The sequence below is a fragment of the Aureobasidium namibiae genome (assembly GCF_000721765.1).
Source record: "Aureobasidium namibiae CBS 147.97 unplaced genomic scaffold scaffold_11, whole genome shotgun sequence".
NCBI classification, from domain to species: domain Eukaryota; kingdom Fungi; phylum Ascomycota; class Dothideomycetes; order Dothideales; family Saccotheciaceae; genus Aureobasidium; species Aureobasidium namibiae.
This window is the reverse complement of record NW_013581198.1, coordinates 142,248-155,201: the sequence shown is the minus strand read 5'-3', so window position 1 is coordinate 155,201 and position 12,954 is coordinate 142,248. Positions and strand designations below refer to the sequence as shown.

Below are 12,954 nucleotides of genomic sequence, written 5' to 3'. Positions count from 1 at the left end.
TGCCCGTTCACGACGCCGCTGAGGACAAGCCCGCCGCCTCGCCCGACCAACTGCCCGCTACCCCTCAGACTCTGAAGGGCTCCGTCAAAGCTATGGATTCTGATGATGAATACAACAGCGCCGCTTCGGTCAACAGCGATGACGTCGACCTCGACATGGACGATGAGAATAGCAGTGTCGCCGACTTTGGTGCCGGTACGTGCTTGGCATAGATAGCCTGATACCGGGTCTGTATACTAACAAGCCTATCTACCAGATTCCGATATCGAACTAGATGATGATGGTGACATTGGCTTTGGTTCACAAGACAAAGATCTCAAGCCACGCAAGAAGCCGTACGAGGTCGACTTCTCCGTCTACAGCCCGCAAGACATTCAGAACCAACAAGATCGCCAAATAGAAGAGGTCTCCAACATCCTCGGCCAGCCGCATGAAGCGACCGCCATCCTCATGCGCTATATGCGCTGGAACAAGGAGCGTCTGATCGAACAATACATGGATAAGCAAGAGGAGGTCCTGGAGAAAGCTGGTCTTGGTCAGGATATTGCTACCCCACCCCGCCTAGAAGTCATCGATGGCTTCATGTGCGAAATCTGCTGTGATGACACACCTGGTTTGCAGACGTTCGCCATGAAGTGTAATCATCGCTTCTGTGTTGACTGCTACCGCCAATATCTGGCACAAAAGATCAAGGACGAAGGAGAGGCCGCACGCATTCGCTGCCCTGGTGAACAGTGTAACAACATCGTCGATTCGAAGAGCCTGGAGCTGCTCGTCACAGAAGATCTCAAAGACAGGTACCATGAACTGCTTACACGCACGTACGTTGACGACAAGGACAATCTTAGGTGGTGTCCTGCCCCCAACTGCGTTTACGCTGTCGATTGTCCTGTCAAGCAAAAGGAGCTCAACAAGATCGTTCCCACTGTCAACTGCGATTGTGGTCACAGTTTTTGTTTCGGATGCCAGCTAAATGACCACCAACCTACCCCTTGCGTGCTCGTCAAGCTATGGATGAAGAAGTGTGAAGATGATTCGGAAACGGCTAACTGGATTTCCGCAAACACGAAAGAGTGTCCTAAGTGCAACTCGACCATAGAGAAGAACGGTGGTTGTAATCATATGACTTGCCGAAAGTGCAAGTACGAGTTCTGCTGGATGTGCATGGGGCTCTGGTCGGAGCACGGCACGAGCTGGTACAACTGCAACCGCTACGAAGAGAAGAGCGGCCACACTGCGCGCGATGCTCAGGCCAAGAGCCGTGCATCTCTCGAGCGTTACCTTCATTACTACAACCGCTACGCCAACCATGAGCAGTCTGCCAAGCTTGACAAGGACATCTACCTCAAGACGGAGAAGAAGATGATGCAACTTCAGTCAACGTCAGGCATGTCTTGGATCGAGGTCCAGTTCCTCGAATCTGCATCGCAAGCCCTTCAGCAATGCCGACAGACTCTTAAGTGGACCTACGCTTTTGCTTACTACCTGGAACGTAACAACTTGACGGAGATCTTCGAGGACAACCAGAAAGACTTGGAGATGGCTGTCGAGGCCCTGAGTGGCATGTTCGAGAAGCCCACTGATCAGCTTGCTGCTCTCAAGGTCGAGATGATGGACAAGACGACATATTGCAACAAGCGTCGCATCATCTTGCTTGGTGATACAGCGGAGAATCTCAAGAAGGGTAAGTGGTGACTTGTGTTGAATATCGGGACACGCGACTGACTTTGACGAATAGGCAACTGGAAGTTCAACGTCGAGGAGCTCTCTGGACAAACTTCTCTCTAGATCATTTCACGATACCGCATTCAAAGGCAGCACATGGGGGAGCTGGCGCCTTCTGCAGCCATTGCCGGAGTAATTACTGGGTTGATTTTCACCGTCGTTTCGTATGCAAATGAGTTATGGGCATTGGGGGTCACGGTCACCGGCGTTACATATATCTGAGCGTGTGCATTCTCGTTAGCAAGCAGGGATCGTTTTGACCAAAGCGTGTTCCGAGTATACTTATTAGCCTCCACAGTCATAGAAATGTCTATCTTCACTTCGTTATGAGAACATTTTGTTGCCGTGTTCGCAGTGAATGAATGCTTCTGAGTGAAGAGCTTTCCAATGCACACACCATCGTGACTTCTCCGCGTCCAAGGCCAACAGCTTCCACCATACCAACTCTCCACTGGCCAACCTCTCACAATTCTCGCCAGCCACATAACGATCACAAAATGGATATGGATGATCTCGAAATCGACCCAGCTATTGCAGAAGCAATGGGCTTCACCAGCTTTGGCAGCAAGCGTCGCAAACACGCCGCACGCGCAGACGACGCCTTCGTCGACGACAGCGGCAACCAGATCCCAGCCAGCACGGGCGCGAACGATATTCCCTTGGGTGCTAGACCAGTACCAAGCGCTGCAGCAGAAAGAGTGCAAGAGCCAGGAAACACAGAGCACAAAGCTGCATCGATGGCAAGAGTGGACGATACACAAAACGAGCAGCCAAGAGCTGTGGAAGCAAAAGCGGGAGAGGTGCAACAAGATGACTGGACTCCTGGCTTCCCGGCTCCTCAAGAACTTGCGGCACTTAGACGTGGTGTCAAGAATGCGAGAGGTGATATGGTTGTCTTCATGCCGTCTTTCATCGAGGATCCTTGGAAAGGAGTTGTTTGAACGACTGCCTTGACGATCAATCTCTGCTCCGTTTCTCAAGCAGTCACGCAATCTCATAAGCGATACCAAGTCACACATACGTCTCACATCCGAGGAAAGAATACGCGTTGATCACAACCTCAGTCACCAAAACGCCCGTTTCATATTTGGTAAACTATCTGTCGAACTTGCCTATGCCAATCACTCGAACATTTCAGCATTCGTTCGAACGACACAGCTGTCGCAGAAACACCAAATGGTCTCCTCGCCCACGTCATTCTCCAAACTTTGACTTCTAGTCAGCATTGCTTCGCTGTACGCCTCGCGATCAGTATCAAGTGGGCGACCATCATCCTGAAGCTCTCCGTCGATGTCCCATGCGCCCCAAGTCGCCTCAACCAATATACCCACGAGTAAGGCAACCATGGACGGACCGAATGGCATAGGCACATTCTCGTACCTCTTTGCAGGACAATTGAAGGGACTGGCGCCGAATGGCATGTAGCCTATATCGTATCCTTCCTCGAGGTCGATCCAGCGCTCAGGTATAAAAGCGTTTGGCTGGTCTTCCCATATGGTGGGGTCTCGCTGCATACCTTCAATATCGGCAGAGACATTGATCTTCTGGTTGTCATTGTTGCAATACTCTCGGTAGATGCGTCGGGTTGGTGGGTATAGACGTAGGGCCTCCATGGCAATGTGGACAGCAGCTACTTCTGTGCTGGGTCGAGATATAGGTACTTCGAGCTGCTCTCTTGTCGGCTTTCCGGAGAAGCGACGCAGTGCAAATCTCCAGGCGTCAGCTTGGCAATGGTTGCGAGCTTTGACTTCGATGAAGCATCGCAGAACCACCCGCCACATTGTTTCGTAGCCTGGGAGGATGAGATTGCATGGATTCTGCTCGCTGTCGGCCTCATCCCAGTCTGGGAAAACAGCTTTGACGGCGTCTTTCAAAGATGTCTGCTTTTCAAATAACCAAGGTGGATTCCCATCGGCACTGTGTTCCTTGGAGCGAAGCCACTGCACATTCACTTCATGAGCGAGCGTTGAGATCTGCTCGTTTGTGCTTTGTTTTGAATCGCGATCAGGCCAGAGCACTCTCATCATCGTTTTGAGTGTCAAGAGCTGGACCACATGGAATAGGCTTATGGTGTCGCCGTCGACATCGAGAGCCTCCTTTGTGGCTTGACGAGCAGTTGAGGCGAAGTTGACCCACTCACCCTCTTCCACGTAGAGAAGCTTCTCCACTTGGGTTCTGAAGCTCTTGCATGACTTTTCGTCCGACGAAGTGAAACAGCTCTCGATTCCAAACGCCAACTTCAGACGCTGGTTTGGACGAGCACGAGCTTCCAGTGCTGATAGAGTGTTCTTCGAAGCTCCAGGGGGCGTTCCACTTTTGATGATCTCGCGACATTCGGCAGCGTTGGCGGTCTGGAGACAGGCTTCAGATTGGTTCTTGGGAAAGTGAAGGTCTGCTGGCTGCAAGATAGGAGATTCTTGAGACACAAAAAACAGTCTGTCGAGAAAGAATCCACAACCGATAAGAGCAACGGAAGCAAGAGTGGAGGCGAGGACTGGACTTGATTCTTCGCAGATCTTGCTCGAGAGGAAGCCCATGAAGATCCAGCTGAGTACCTCCATACGTTTGTCGAAGAAGGTTGTCAGAGTATTGAGATGGCCGTGGTCATTGGGGAAGAAAGGCATTGCAGAAGTTCTGTGATAATAATGATGCCTCCTCATAGTGGTATCCTAGTTATTAAATATCCGTCTCCAAGCATACTGGAGGACAGGCATCTCTCTGCTCCGCTGGAATTGAGACATGTCAATCCGTTTCTGGATCTTCTGTCTCTCGAATTCTGCATCGTGTGTTGTTGTCTCATTTGCTGCCGTCCTTGTCTCCGCCGCTCCGAAGGCCAACGAAAGACAGTGGTGCAACAAGCCAGCATTTACCGGACACATCAGGCATCCATTGCAGGAGTTTCTGTGGAGTCAAGGCTAAGACGAAAACTTCTGGTGCATCATCACTACCTCATATCGCTAAGACTTTGTGATATGTAGAGTCTGGAAGTTATAAGACAGTTGAATCATTTTGTAAATTAGCAACGGCATCCAAGACAATAAACATGAGCCTCTGTTGTCGTACTGCAAGCATTCTCTGCAACATGGGTCTCATGATCAGACATCCGGCCCTCAGATCTGAACAAGTCGGTATCGACCATGGTCATCTCTCTCCAACCTGACTTCCATGTTCTTCGATGCCAATTCCATCGCTTCCAACGACCTCGCATGATCTCCGTCGCCACTCGTGTCTGTCCTCCACACGTCCGTAGAGCAAAACAAAAACGCCAACAACGAAGTCTTCCACAGCACAGTGTTATTCCTCTGACTCTGCAAAACCGTCATCCGCAGCAACACACCAGCTGCAACAACAAGCACAGCAGGTAAAGTCAACCATGCCCAACGCACTTGGATGAAAGTTACAGATTGCCATGCTATACCAATCGACTGCATTCCATCTTGTGTGCGTAAAGCATTTGTCATGAAGGCTGCCAGGTTACTGGACATGGCTGTTGTATCTGCGTAATCCAACGATGAGGTTGCCAAGGTGAGTTGGGTGTAAAAGTCTGCTCCTTGATATCCGGCTTTGAGGATGAGTTTTACGGCGTACTTCAAAAAGTATTCTTTGCTTTGGCTGATGGTGAATGTGTTGTTGAGGGCAGCTGGGTAGTTGCCTGTAGCGACGCAGATGCTTTGTGTGTCATCGAGATTTGAGGTTGCGTTTGTCTTGTCCCAGGTTCCTGTGAAGACTAGAGGGTACTGTTGGGGTGCTCCGAGATCGAGGGCAGTTCCGTGAGAAGAAGCGTTGGCGTAGGTCCAGGCACACCAACTCAATTCGCATGCAGTCAGTTTTGCTGTCCAGTCGGTGCTGTTTGCAACCACCAATGTTGAGAAATTGTAGAAGCTTGGTGTGACATCGTATACACCATCAATCGTCGTAGTATTGATAAGTGGCATGGGACCACCAGGTTGTGCTGTTCCTCCCAACTCTCCAAAGCCGGGCACATCGAATAAGCAGTCCAAGCTCTTTGCATCCCCCTCGCAGCTTCCCTTACTGATATCAGTGACATCCACACAGCTCGAACAGATCCCCAGAGTAGCAGAAGCAGGCCAAGTACACTCTGCAGTCTCACACTCAAACCCTGGTGTAGCTTCACCCCTGAAGATAGCAGTAAGCATCACCTTCTGCAACTCACTCATCATCGTATAATCCAGATACCATCCATCCTGTGCTGCCAGATGCTGTGTACTCGCAAACCTGGCTACTGCGCCCTCAACCTCTACTCTTCTGTTCTCAAACCTCAAAACCTGCTGTCCGAATACCTCCACGAATACTGCGGCTGCCACAATGGTACCGCCTAAGCACGCTGCCCAAGAGGTGTTTCGTAACCTGCACACAAGCTTTAAAGCACCCAAAGGTCCTTTGCTAGCCTCGTCAAAGGTCTTCAGATCATAGAGATAGCGTCTGCGCAAGGAGTGTTGGAAATGCTGCCATTTCAGTTGGCCGATGCAACAGGCGGTGGTGTATATCAGAGCTGCTTTTGTGGCAACCACCAGAGCTGAGATGACGGCGTTGAGGGAGATGGAGAGTCGCCAGGAGGAAAGGGGTTTGTTATCGAGGAGGAAGAGAATAGTGTTCGTCAGGGTGAGAGTAGAGGTTGCAAGAAGCAGGCAGAGGAGTTCAACGCTCCAGTCTTTGAGGCATCGGATCCAGGTGGATCTGTGTGGTGCTTGTGGGTTGAGCTCGTTTGGATCTGGAGTCGAGGCATAAGAGGGTCGGTCAGCAGAACTTGATGACTGATCATGCTGTAAGGGAGCTCTGCTCGAGTATGGAGCATAGCTTGTGTCAATGGTAGACCAGTGACTTCCATCCTTTAGGCTCTCATGGCTGATCTCATCTAGGGAGACGGAGTCTTGCCGTTCGTGAAAGCTTCCAGGCTGCCAGATCGGTGAGACCGGAGGGGATACTGACATGATGGTACGAAAACCTGTAAGTCACCAGTCTCGACTGTTCCTTGAAAGGAGGTGAAGTGGGAAGTGGGTAGATATGAGGTAGTCTTTCTGCCTACAACAATGGGTTTACTACCCTCCAACGAGCACGCACGACAGCACATGCTTCGATGGTTGATTTCGAGCAAGCGGGACCCGTGTGATACAAGCAGCAAATCACACATGACTTGAGACTGGTGCGAGGTTGGAAGATCAATATAATCGTTGAGGTCGGCTTGTGTCGCGCGCCTAGGGTAGCAAACTTATGCAAGCGCCCGTTCGTGCTCCCTCAATATGACCGACTTGAGGATAAACTTAGGAATCTGGATATAGATCGATTCTTCTTACTCGAGTGCAGAGCTCGAACTTCTCTTTTTGATGCCTCTTTTGTCCAGCCTCACAGAGCCATGTGCTGATGCCAAAGGACTGGCATCAAAAGGTTTCCTCCTTCTTACAATCTGGTAGCCTCGATCCAACTCCACTTCGACTGCACATCTAACTTTTAAAGCATCCACAGCTGGCCAGACCATCTTTTCTCCCTTCAGTATCCAGTACTCCACACTCTGCCGAGTCGGATTCTCGAGTAATTTCAAGAAGTCGGTGAAGTTGACTTCTGGAACCAGAGTCAAAGAAGCACCAGGGATGTTCTCATCCAGCAGAAAACGGCGGATCTGTACTGGTAGATATCCCAAGGAGTCCAACTGGTGCAGTCGATGCTGGACCTCCATGACCATGACTTTCATTAGACTAGTCGTGAGGGATGATCTTCCCTTGTAACCAGGTTTAGGACTGTGCAGGTCACTGCGAAGGAACGGCGCGATGTAAGGGCGAGCCTGGGAGACAATGAAGTGATTCACGTTAAAGAGCTCGGCGATGCGGGCGAGCGGTGAGTCGCGCTCCGAGGCATAGCCGAGAGGTGTCGTAGGGCGTAGATTCGTAGGATGGGTGGATGCCCAAGGAACGATATTACCTGATTCGTCTTTGCATTTCATAGCCACAGGAGAGTAAAGGACATCTGAAGCGTTGGAGGCCAAGGCTGCTGACCAGATGAGCTGGTGACAGGATTAGCGTTTTGTTTGCTGCTGCTAGGGGACGTTCAACCACGTACCACGTTCGGAGCCGTCAAATAGTTGAGCAGATTAGGCATGCCGTTACCCATTGGTGCCACAGTGATGTTCAACACGCGCTTGGTTCGTTGATATGCTTCCATGAAGGTCAGGTCACCGACATTGGCTCGAACGCATTCCTCCAGCACTGAGGCGTCCAAAAGATAGCCCTCGGTGACGAACCGCTTGAAACGTCTGAACCATGTTGAGAAAAAGCCGTGTTGTATCCCACTGCCATTACCGTTCTTAGCCAGCTGGGTCGAACGGGTAGCAAAGGCAGTGAGGTCAATGCCCTCCCCACTCAAGAACTTGAGCAGCTCGTCTTCATTATGTACGCCCACAAGAGCAGCCATCAGTGCACCAGTCGTTGTTCCAGATACAATTCGCGGCAGTAGACCTCGTAGATGCAACGCTTTTATGACACCAATATGACAGAGTCCGAAGATTGATCCTCCCTGGAGGACAAGCACGCTGCGTCCAAACGCCTGTCGAGTGTCGTGAAGAAGATCGAGCTTGGCTTGGTTGGTCAAACTTGTATCATCCACCGGCGACGTAGGATAAGTCGTGACATACTCAACAGCGAGTGCGACCTGAGTAATGTAGTCTTCGACCAAAAGCTTAGTGCCAGCATAAGCTCGATTGAAGAGACGCGGTGCTGTGATATTTCCTAGGTTGCGGACCAGCCCGGAACGTAAGAGATTGACTAGACCAAGAATGTCTTCATCTTCGCGAGCTTCTAGGATATACTGGAGTCTTGAATGAATGAGACGATAATCATAGTGTTTCGAAGAGGGATTCTGGCGCCTGGATGATCAATTGTTAGCTGGTGTTCCCAACAAGTATACGCGAAAAGATCGAACCAGAGGTCATTGCCGTAGAGCTCATCCAAAGCGAAAGCTGCGGCCTCCCACTCTTCGTAGTAGCGAGCAGTGTTCAGACACTCCAGTTGAATGTCTTTCTGGCTGGGACGAGTCCACCAGGTCCATAACCGCTGTATAATATCAGTTCCGAACATGACAACAAGCGGATCCGGAACCACGAACCGTGTGCCAGAAGAAGGCTACATCAAAGAAGAGTCTTATCAGTGCCTTCAGAAAAGCCGTCACGCTGCTGCTTCGAGTAGCCATGCAGCTGTCGTTGAGTCCAGCATCTCCCAACGTCAAGTCGTGTCAGATGCATGATGGAGGAGGTCCAGCGGCTTCCGCAGCGGACGGGGGCTGCATTACCGAGGCATATTTCACAGACAACCTCTCCCAAACCAACACTTTTCCTAACATCAAATCTTGACTTTTGATGATTCCATCCTCGTAAGAATTTGCTAGATGTTTGTATAGCCACTGGTCAATCATGTCTTGGTCAAGAGACACAGCTCGAGGTCGTGAGTCGAGAAACATCCACAGACGTCAGCAGTCTAATTCCTCTGTGGCCGACTCAAAGTCTCAAAAGGTGTCGAGGGTGTGATCGTGTCAAGAGGCTTGCTATTGCATTCCAGAAACACGTCCAGCTCCCAGCACATAAGTGTCAATGTGTACGAGTCCCCGCAAGAATATGCGTGCCCATTGGCCGAGTTTGAAACGCGAGGCTTGGGCAAGACACGTCCCTTTCACACATACATTCTCTCGGTGCGTGTTGGACTCAGCTGGAACTTCGACAATGAGGCTGGCGCATTCTACGCTATTCACCCTCTTCTCCAACTGTTCTCCTATTGAGCAGATCTTACAAAAGTGCTCGCGTTCCTTTCTTCTGTCTTGATTCCATTTTTCATCGCACACCCTCCTTCTGTATACCAGCAAAAATGGCTATCTCGTCAGCAGCAAAGACCTTGCTACTTACACAACTACCATTTCTGGTCAACTGTCATCTGAAACTCAACAATCCTGTCCCATACTCCAAGAGCACACTTCAACTCGATCCTCTCAGAAACGTCGCACCCGGATCAGATCAATCAGACTTCCCTTGTCAATCAAAGCGAATCGGCGGCGCTGACCCTTGGATTGTCGATCAAGAGAATGAGCTCGTCGCTGGCGAACCTCAGACCATGACCTTTGACGGATCAGCATCTCATGGTGGCGGATCTTGTCAACTCAGCGTGACATTGGACAGACAACCAACCGCCGACAGCACGTTCAAGACAATCGCCAGCTGGATTGGCGGCTGTCCCATCGACGACACTGATGGCGGTACTCACCCCTGGAACTACACCATCCCTTCTGAAGTTCCCAATGGCAAAGCTACGCTAGCATGGAGCTGGGTTTCTAAGCTCTCCGGTCAGCCAGAATTCTACATGAATTGCGCACCCATCACCGTTTCTGGTGGCGCTGAGGATACCAAAGAGTTTGATCAGCTGGAAGATATGTTCAGAGTCAATCTTCCAAGCTCAGAATGTGGTAGTCAGCTCAGCAGCAATCTCGAGATCCCCAATCCTGGCAGATATGTAACTACAATCGACACACGAGCACTCGCACCACCCACTGGAACCGGTTGTGCTGCTCTGGGTCAAGCGTCACAAAGTCAAAGCAGTACTGCTGCAGCATCAAGCCCAGATAGCACTACAGCCACTGCGGCACCCACGACTCTGACGACTCTAATCCCTGCACCATCAGCTGTCAACACCACAACCACTGCCTCTGCAGCCGCAACATCCTACTCAACCACATCTTCTGCATCCTCCTCAAGCGCCCCAAGCGCTCCCAGCACCATCCCCCCACCCTACACAAACAGCACCACCTGCCCCCAAAACGGCGCTCTGCTCTGCAACGGCCCCACCCTCTACGGCCTCTGCAACTTCAACAGCGTAATCTGGCAACCCGTAGCCCCAGGCACCTCTTGCGTCAACTCTCAAATCGTCGCTAGCACCACCAACAACATTACCTGCAGTCCTGATGGCTCGTTGGTCTGTAACGGTGCTAGTCAATTTGGCATTTGCAACTTCGGGGCTGTGGTTTGGCGGGACGTTGCTCCGGGCACGACTTGCAGTGATGGACAAATTATGAGGAAGAGGCATTTGGGAAGGCATACAAGAAGGGAATTGGGGCATGGACATGGTCATGGTCCGAGAAGATGGTGATGGGATGAGCAAAGAGGTGGGAATGGCGTTTTGAGGAAATTGCATGATAAGGGCGTTTTTTGGTGTGTACGTTTGCTGGTGAATAGACGAGAAATCGAGAGAAGTGAGTTCGAAAAACAACGTCAATTGACGAAGCGCATGTAGGATTTCTGTTCCCTTCGTTCATCGAAACGTGAATTTGAAAGAGGGATAGTTAAGTTGGATGCGAATGCACAACACACTTGCACAAAACTATTCAAGAGCCGAGCCGTGCCGAGCAGAACATGTGAAAGTACGGGGAGAAAGGCGGGGAAGCATATCGCTATCGTCATCACAGAACTCTCTCTTTTGCATTCAATATCTACCCAGTAGTCCTCGTAGCCCCTGATAGCATTGTTTGTAGCCATTCATACACCTTGTACGCTCCTCAGAATTCGGGAATCTACAAAAACCACGACCATGGGCCACGTAAGCAACCACCCCAGTCGTAACACCTTCCTCATCTGACCTTCCACAGAAATCACTAAAAGACACGGCCAAAGACAACCCCAGTCAACTTGGTGATCCCGTATCCCTTAAGGCAGAAACTAGCAACACCGAACCCACTGAAAACGATCGTCCCAACAAGTCAGGAGGAAGCGATGGCCACAAATCTCTCAAGGACCTAGCAAAGGAAAATCCTACACAGCTGGGTGACCCAGTGTCGCTGAAGGCAGAGACCAGCAATACAGAACCCACTGAGAACGACCGTGGAGCGAGCAAAGCTCATCCTGAGAAGAGTGGGAAGTCAAAGTTGTGAGAGAGAATTGAAAGGACGTGGGAATTGGTGGGATGGGGTTATTGTTATTTGATTGAAGCGTGCGAAGAGCTTAGTGCTGGGCACCGCGTCTACGTCTACCTTTTACCCTGCCTTCATCTTCCACCTCTTCTTCTTCCTTGCCTTTTTGTAGAGGCGCGCTCAAGTTCCATTCGTCCACATCGTACCAGTCTTCTCCGTCGCTCATTTCGCCCATGTGACCTTCTGTTTTGCACCAGCGCCAGACGTCTTTTCGCATGCGATCTGCTTTGAGTAGACCCTCGAGCATTTGTTCCGACTCGCGAACGACTTGTTCTTGTTTTTGGCAGTAGAGGAGTAACAGACGGCGTGTATCGTTAGCTTCACTGGCTGGGAGACCGTAGTCACGATCCGGTAGTGCGGAATCTGGGACGTGGAAGAAGGCGTGGATTGATGGTATGGATGAGGGTGCAGGTGATGACGAAGGGAAGTTGGGGTCGGGCGTTGGAGATGTGCGTGCTTGTCGCCGGGTTGTCATTGCGTGTTGGATGGCACCGTCGGGCGAGGCATCGGGTGACGGAAGAGTATTGGAGGGATTTTGTTGTTGGTCAAGAGCGTCTGTCTGAGAGTCGTTCTGCTGCAGCGGGTCTTGTTGTGAGATTGTGTTATTGGTGTCGGGTCTGTAGTGGTCTATAGCGGAGGTCTCGGGAGGCATGGTGGTTGACAAGTTGTCGTCGGTGTGGGCAGCGGTGGGATCGAGAAGCATATGATCGTGTTCGGATTCGAGCTTGCCGACAGGAATCCAATGGTCGTCGCCTCGCAACCTCAACAACAGCTGTTTGATATGCCAGAGTGTCTCTTTCTCGCGGTGCATGGCCTGGCGAGCATTCTCAGCCATTTCGCTGATGGGCCTCGAGAGAAAGGGCACCGAGAGTGAGGGGTGGTGGGCGAGTTCGGCGGCAGAGGTCAAGGGGGCAAGCAAGTCCTCGAGTTTTGTGTCGGCCCATGGATTGGCATTTTGATGGTCGCTGTCTTGGTCGTCGGGATCGTATTCGTCTTCGTCTATGAGATCGCCGTCGTCGTCGAAGCGCAGAGGGTTCTCGCTCAGGATGTAGCGGTCGTAGCCAGCATAGTCGATACGCTTCTTGTAGCTGCGGCCGTGTGTAGTGTCGAGGCGACCCTCGTGTACATGGCGAGCATTGCGTTTGAGCTTGTTGCCGCGGTTGGTGGGCTGCGTGATGGTCGTGTCTGAGTCGGAATCGTTGTCGCGGCGGCGCATGGCCAGCTTCATGCCGCGTATCGTCTCGGCGATGATGGTCTGTTGTGCCGCCATGC

At 51.2% G+C, this 12,954-nt stretch overlaps 8 protein-coding genes across 8 annotated transcripts; 4 read left to right on the top strand and 4 right to left on the bottom strand.

The window, feature by feature from the left end:
• Nucleotides 1-92: 92 nt before the first annotated feature.
• M436DRAFT_49357 (uncharacterized protein) lies at nucleotides 93-1,695 on the top strand (the record flags this gene model as incomplete). The annotated part of the gene is made up of 2 exons (XM_013570721.1): nucleotides 93-174; nucleotides 245-1,695. The coding sequence occupies 2 exons, from the start codon at nucleotides 93-95 to the stop codon at nucleotides 1,693-1,695; spliced, it is 1,533 nt and encodes a 510-aa protein (XP_013426175.1).
• A 533-nt stretch (nucleotides 1,696-2,228) lies between these two features.
• Nucleotides 2,229-2,666, top strand: M436DRAFT_49081 (uncharacterized protein; the record flags this gene model as incomplete). Its single annotated transcript, XM_013570665.1, has 1 exon — nucleotides 2,229-2,666. One exon carries the CDS (start codon nucleotides 2,229-2,231, stop codon nucleotides 2,664-2,666), a length of 438 nt encoding a protein of 145 aa, XP_013426119.1.
• Nucleotides 2,667-2,846: 180 nt separating this feature from the next.
• Nucleotides 2,847-4,262, bottom strand: M436DRAFT_49039 (uncharacterized protein; the record flags this gene model as incomplete). The annotated part of the gene is made up of 1 exon (XM_013570655.1): nucleotides 2,847-4,262. The coding sequence occupies one exon, from the start codon at nucleotides 4,260-4,262 to the stop codon at nucleotides 2,847-2,849; it is 1,416 nt and encodes a 471-aa protein (XP_013426109.1).
• A 573-nt stretch (nucleotides 4,263-4,835) lies between these two features.
• On the bottom strand, nucleotides 4,836-6,677 carry M436DRAFT_73700 (uncharacterized protein; the record flags this gene model as incomplete). The annotated part of the gene is made up of 1 exon (XM_013570924.1): nucleotides 4,836-6,677. One exon carries the CDS (start codon nucleotides 6,675-6,677, stop codon nucleotides 4,836-4,838), a length of 1,842 nt encoding a protein of 613 aa, XP_013426378.1.
• Nucleotides 6,678-7,036: 359 nt separating this feature from the next.
• M436DRAFT_73699 (patatin-domain-containing protein) lies at nucleotides 7,037-8,925 on the bottom strand (the record flags this gene model as incomplete). The annotated part of the gene is made up of 4 exons (XM_013570923.1): nucleotides 7,037-7,744; nucleotides 7,801-8,602; nucleotides 8,659-8,789; nucleotides 8,842-8,925. 4 exons carry the CDS (start codon nucleotides 8,923-8,925, stop codon nucleotides 7,037-7,039), a joined length of 1,725 nt encoding a protein of 574 aa, XP_013426377.1.
• Nucleotides 8,926-9,593: 668 nt separating this feature from the next.
• On the top strand, nucleotides 9,594-10,865 carry M436DRAFT_49674 (uncharacterized protein; the record flags this gene model as incomplete). Its single annotated transcript, XM_013570786.1, has 3 exons — nucleotides 9,594-10,308; nucleotides 10,475-10,592; nucleotides 10,652-10,865. 3 exons carry the CDS (start codon nucleotides 9,594-9,596, stop codon nucleotides 10,863-10,865), a joined length of 1,047 nt encoding a protein of 348 aa, XP_013426240.1.
• A 496-nt stretch (nucleotides 10,866-11,361) lies between these two features.
• Nucleotides 11,362-11,643, top strand: M436DRAFT_49256 (uncharacterized protein; the record flags this gene model as incomplete). The annotated part of the gene is made up of 1 exon (XM_013570706.1): nucleotides 11,362-11,643. A coding segment is annotated over one exon (282 nt), but the record flags the coding sequence as incomplete, so codon positions are not given.
• Nucleotides 11,644-11,713: 70 nt separating this feature from the next.
• Nucleotides 11,714-12,952, bottom strand: M436DRAFT_49698 (uncharacterized protein; the record flags this gene model as incomplete). The annotated part of the gene is made up of 1 exon (XM_013570793.1): nucleotides 11,714-12,952. The coding sequence occupies one exon, from the start codon at nucleotides 12,950-12,952 to the stop codon at nucleotides 11,714-11,716; it is 1,239 nt and encodes a 412-aa protein (XP_013426247.1).
• Nucleotides 12,953-12,954: the final 2 nt, after the last annotated feature.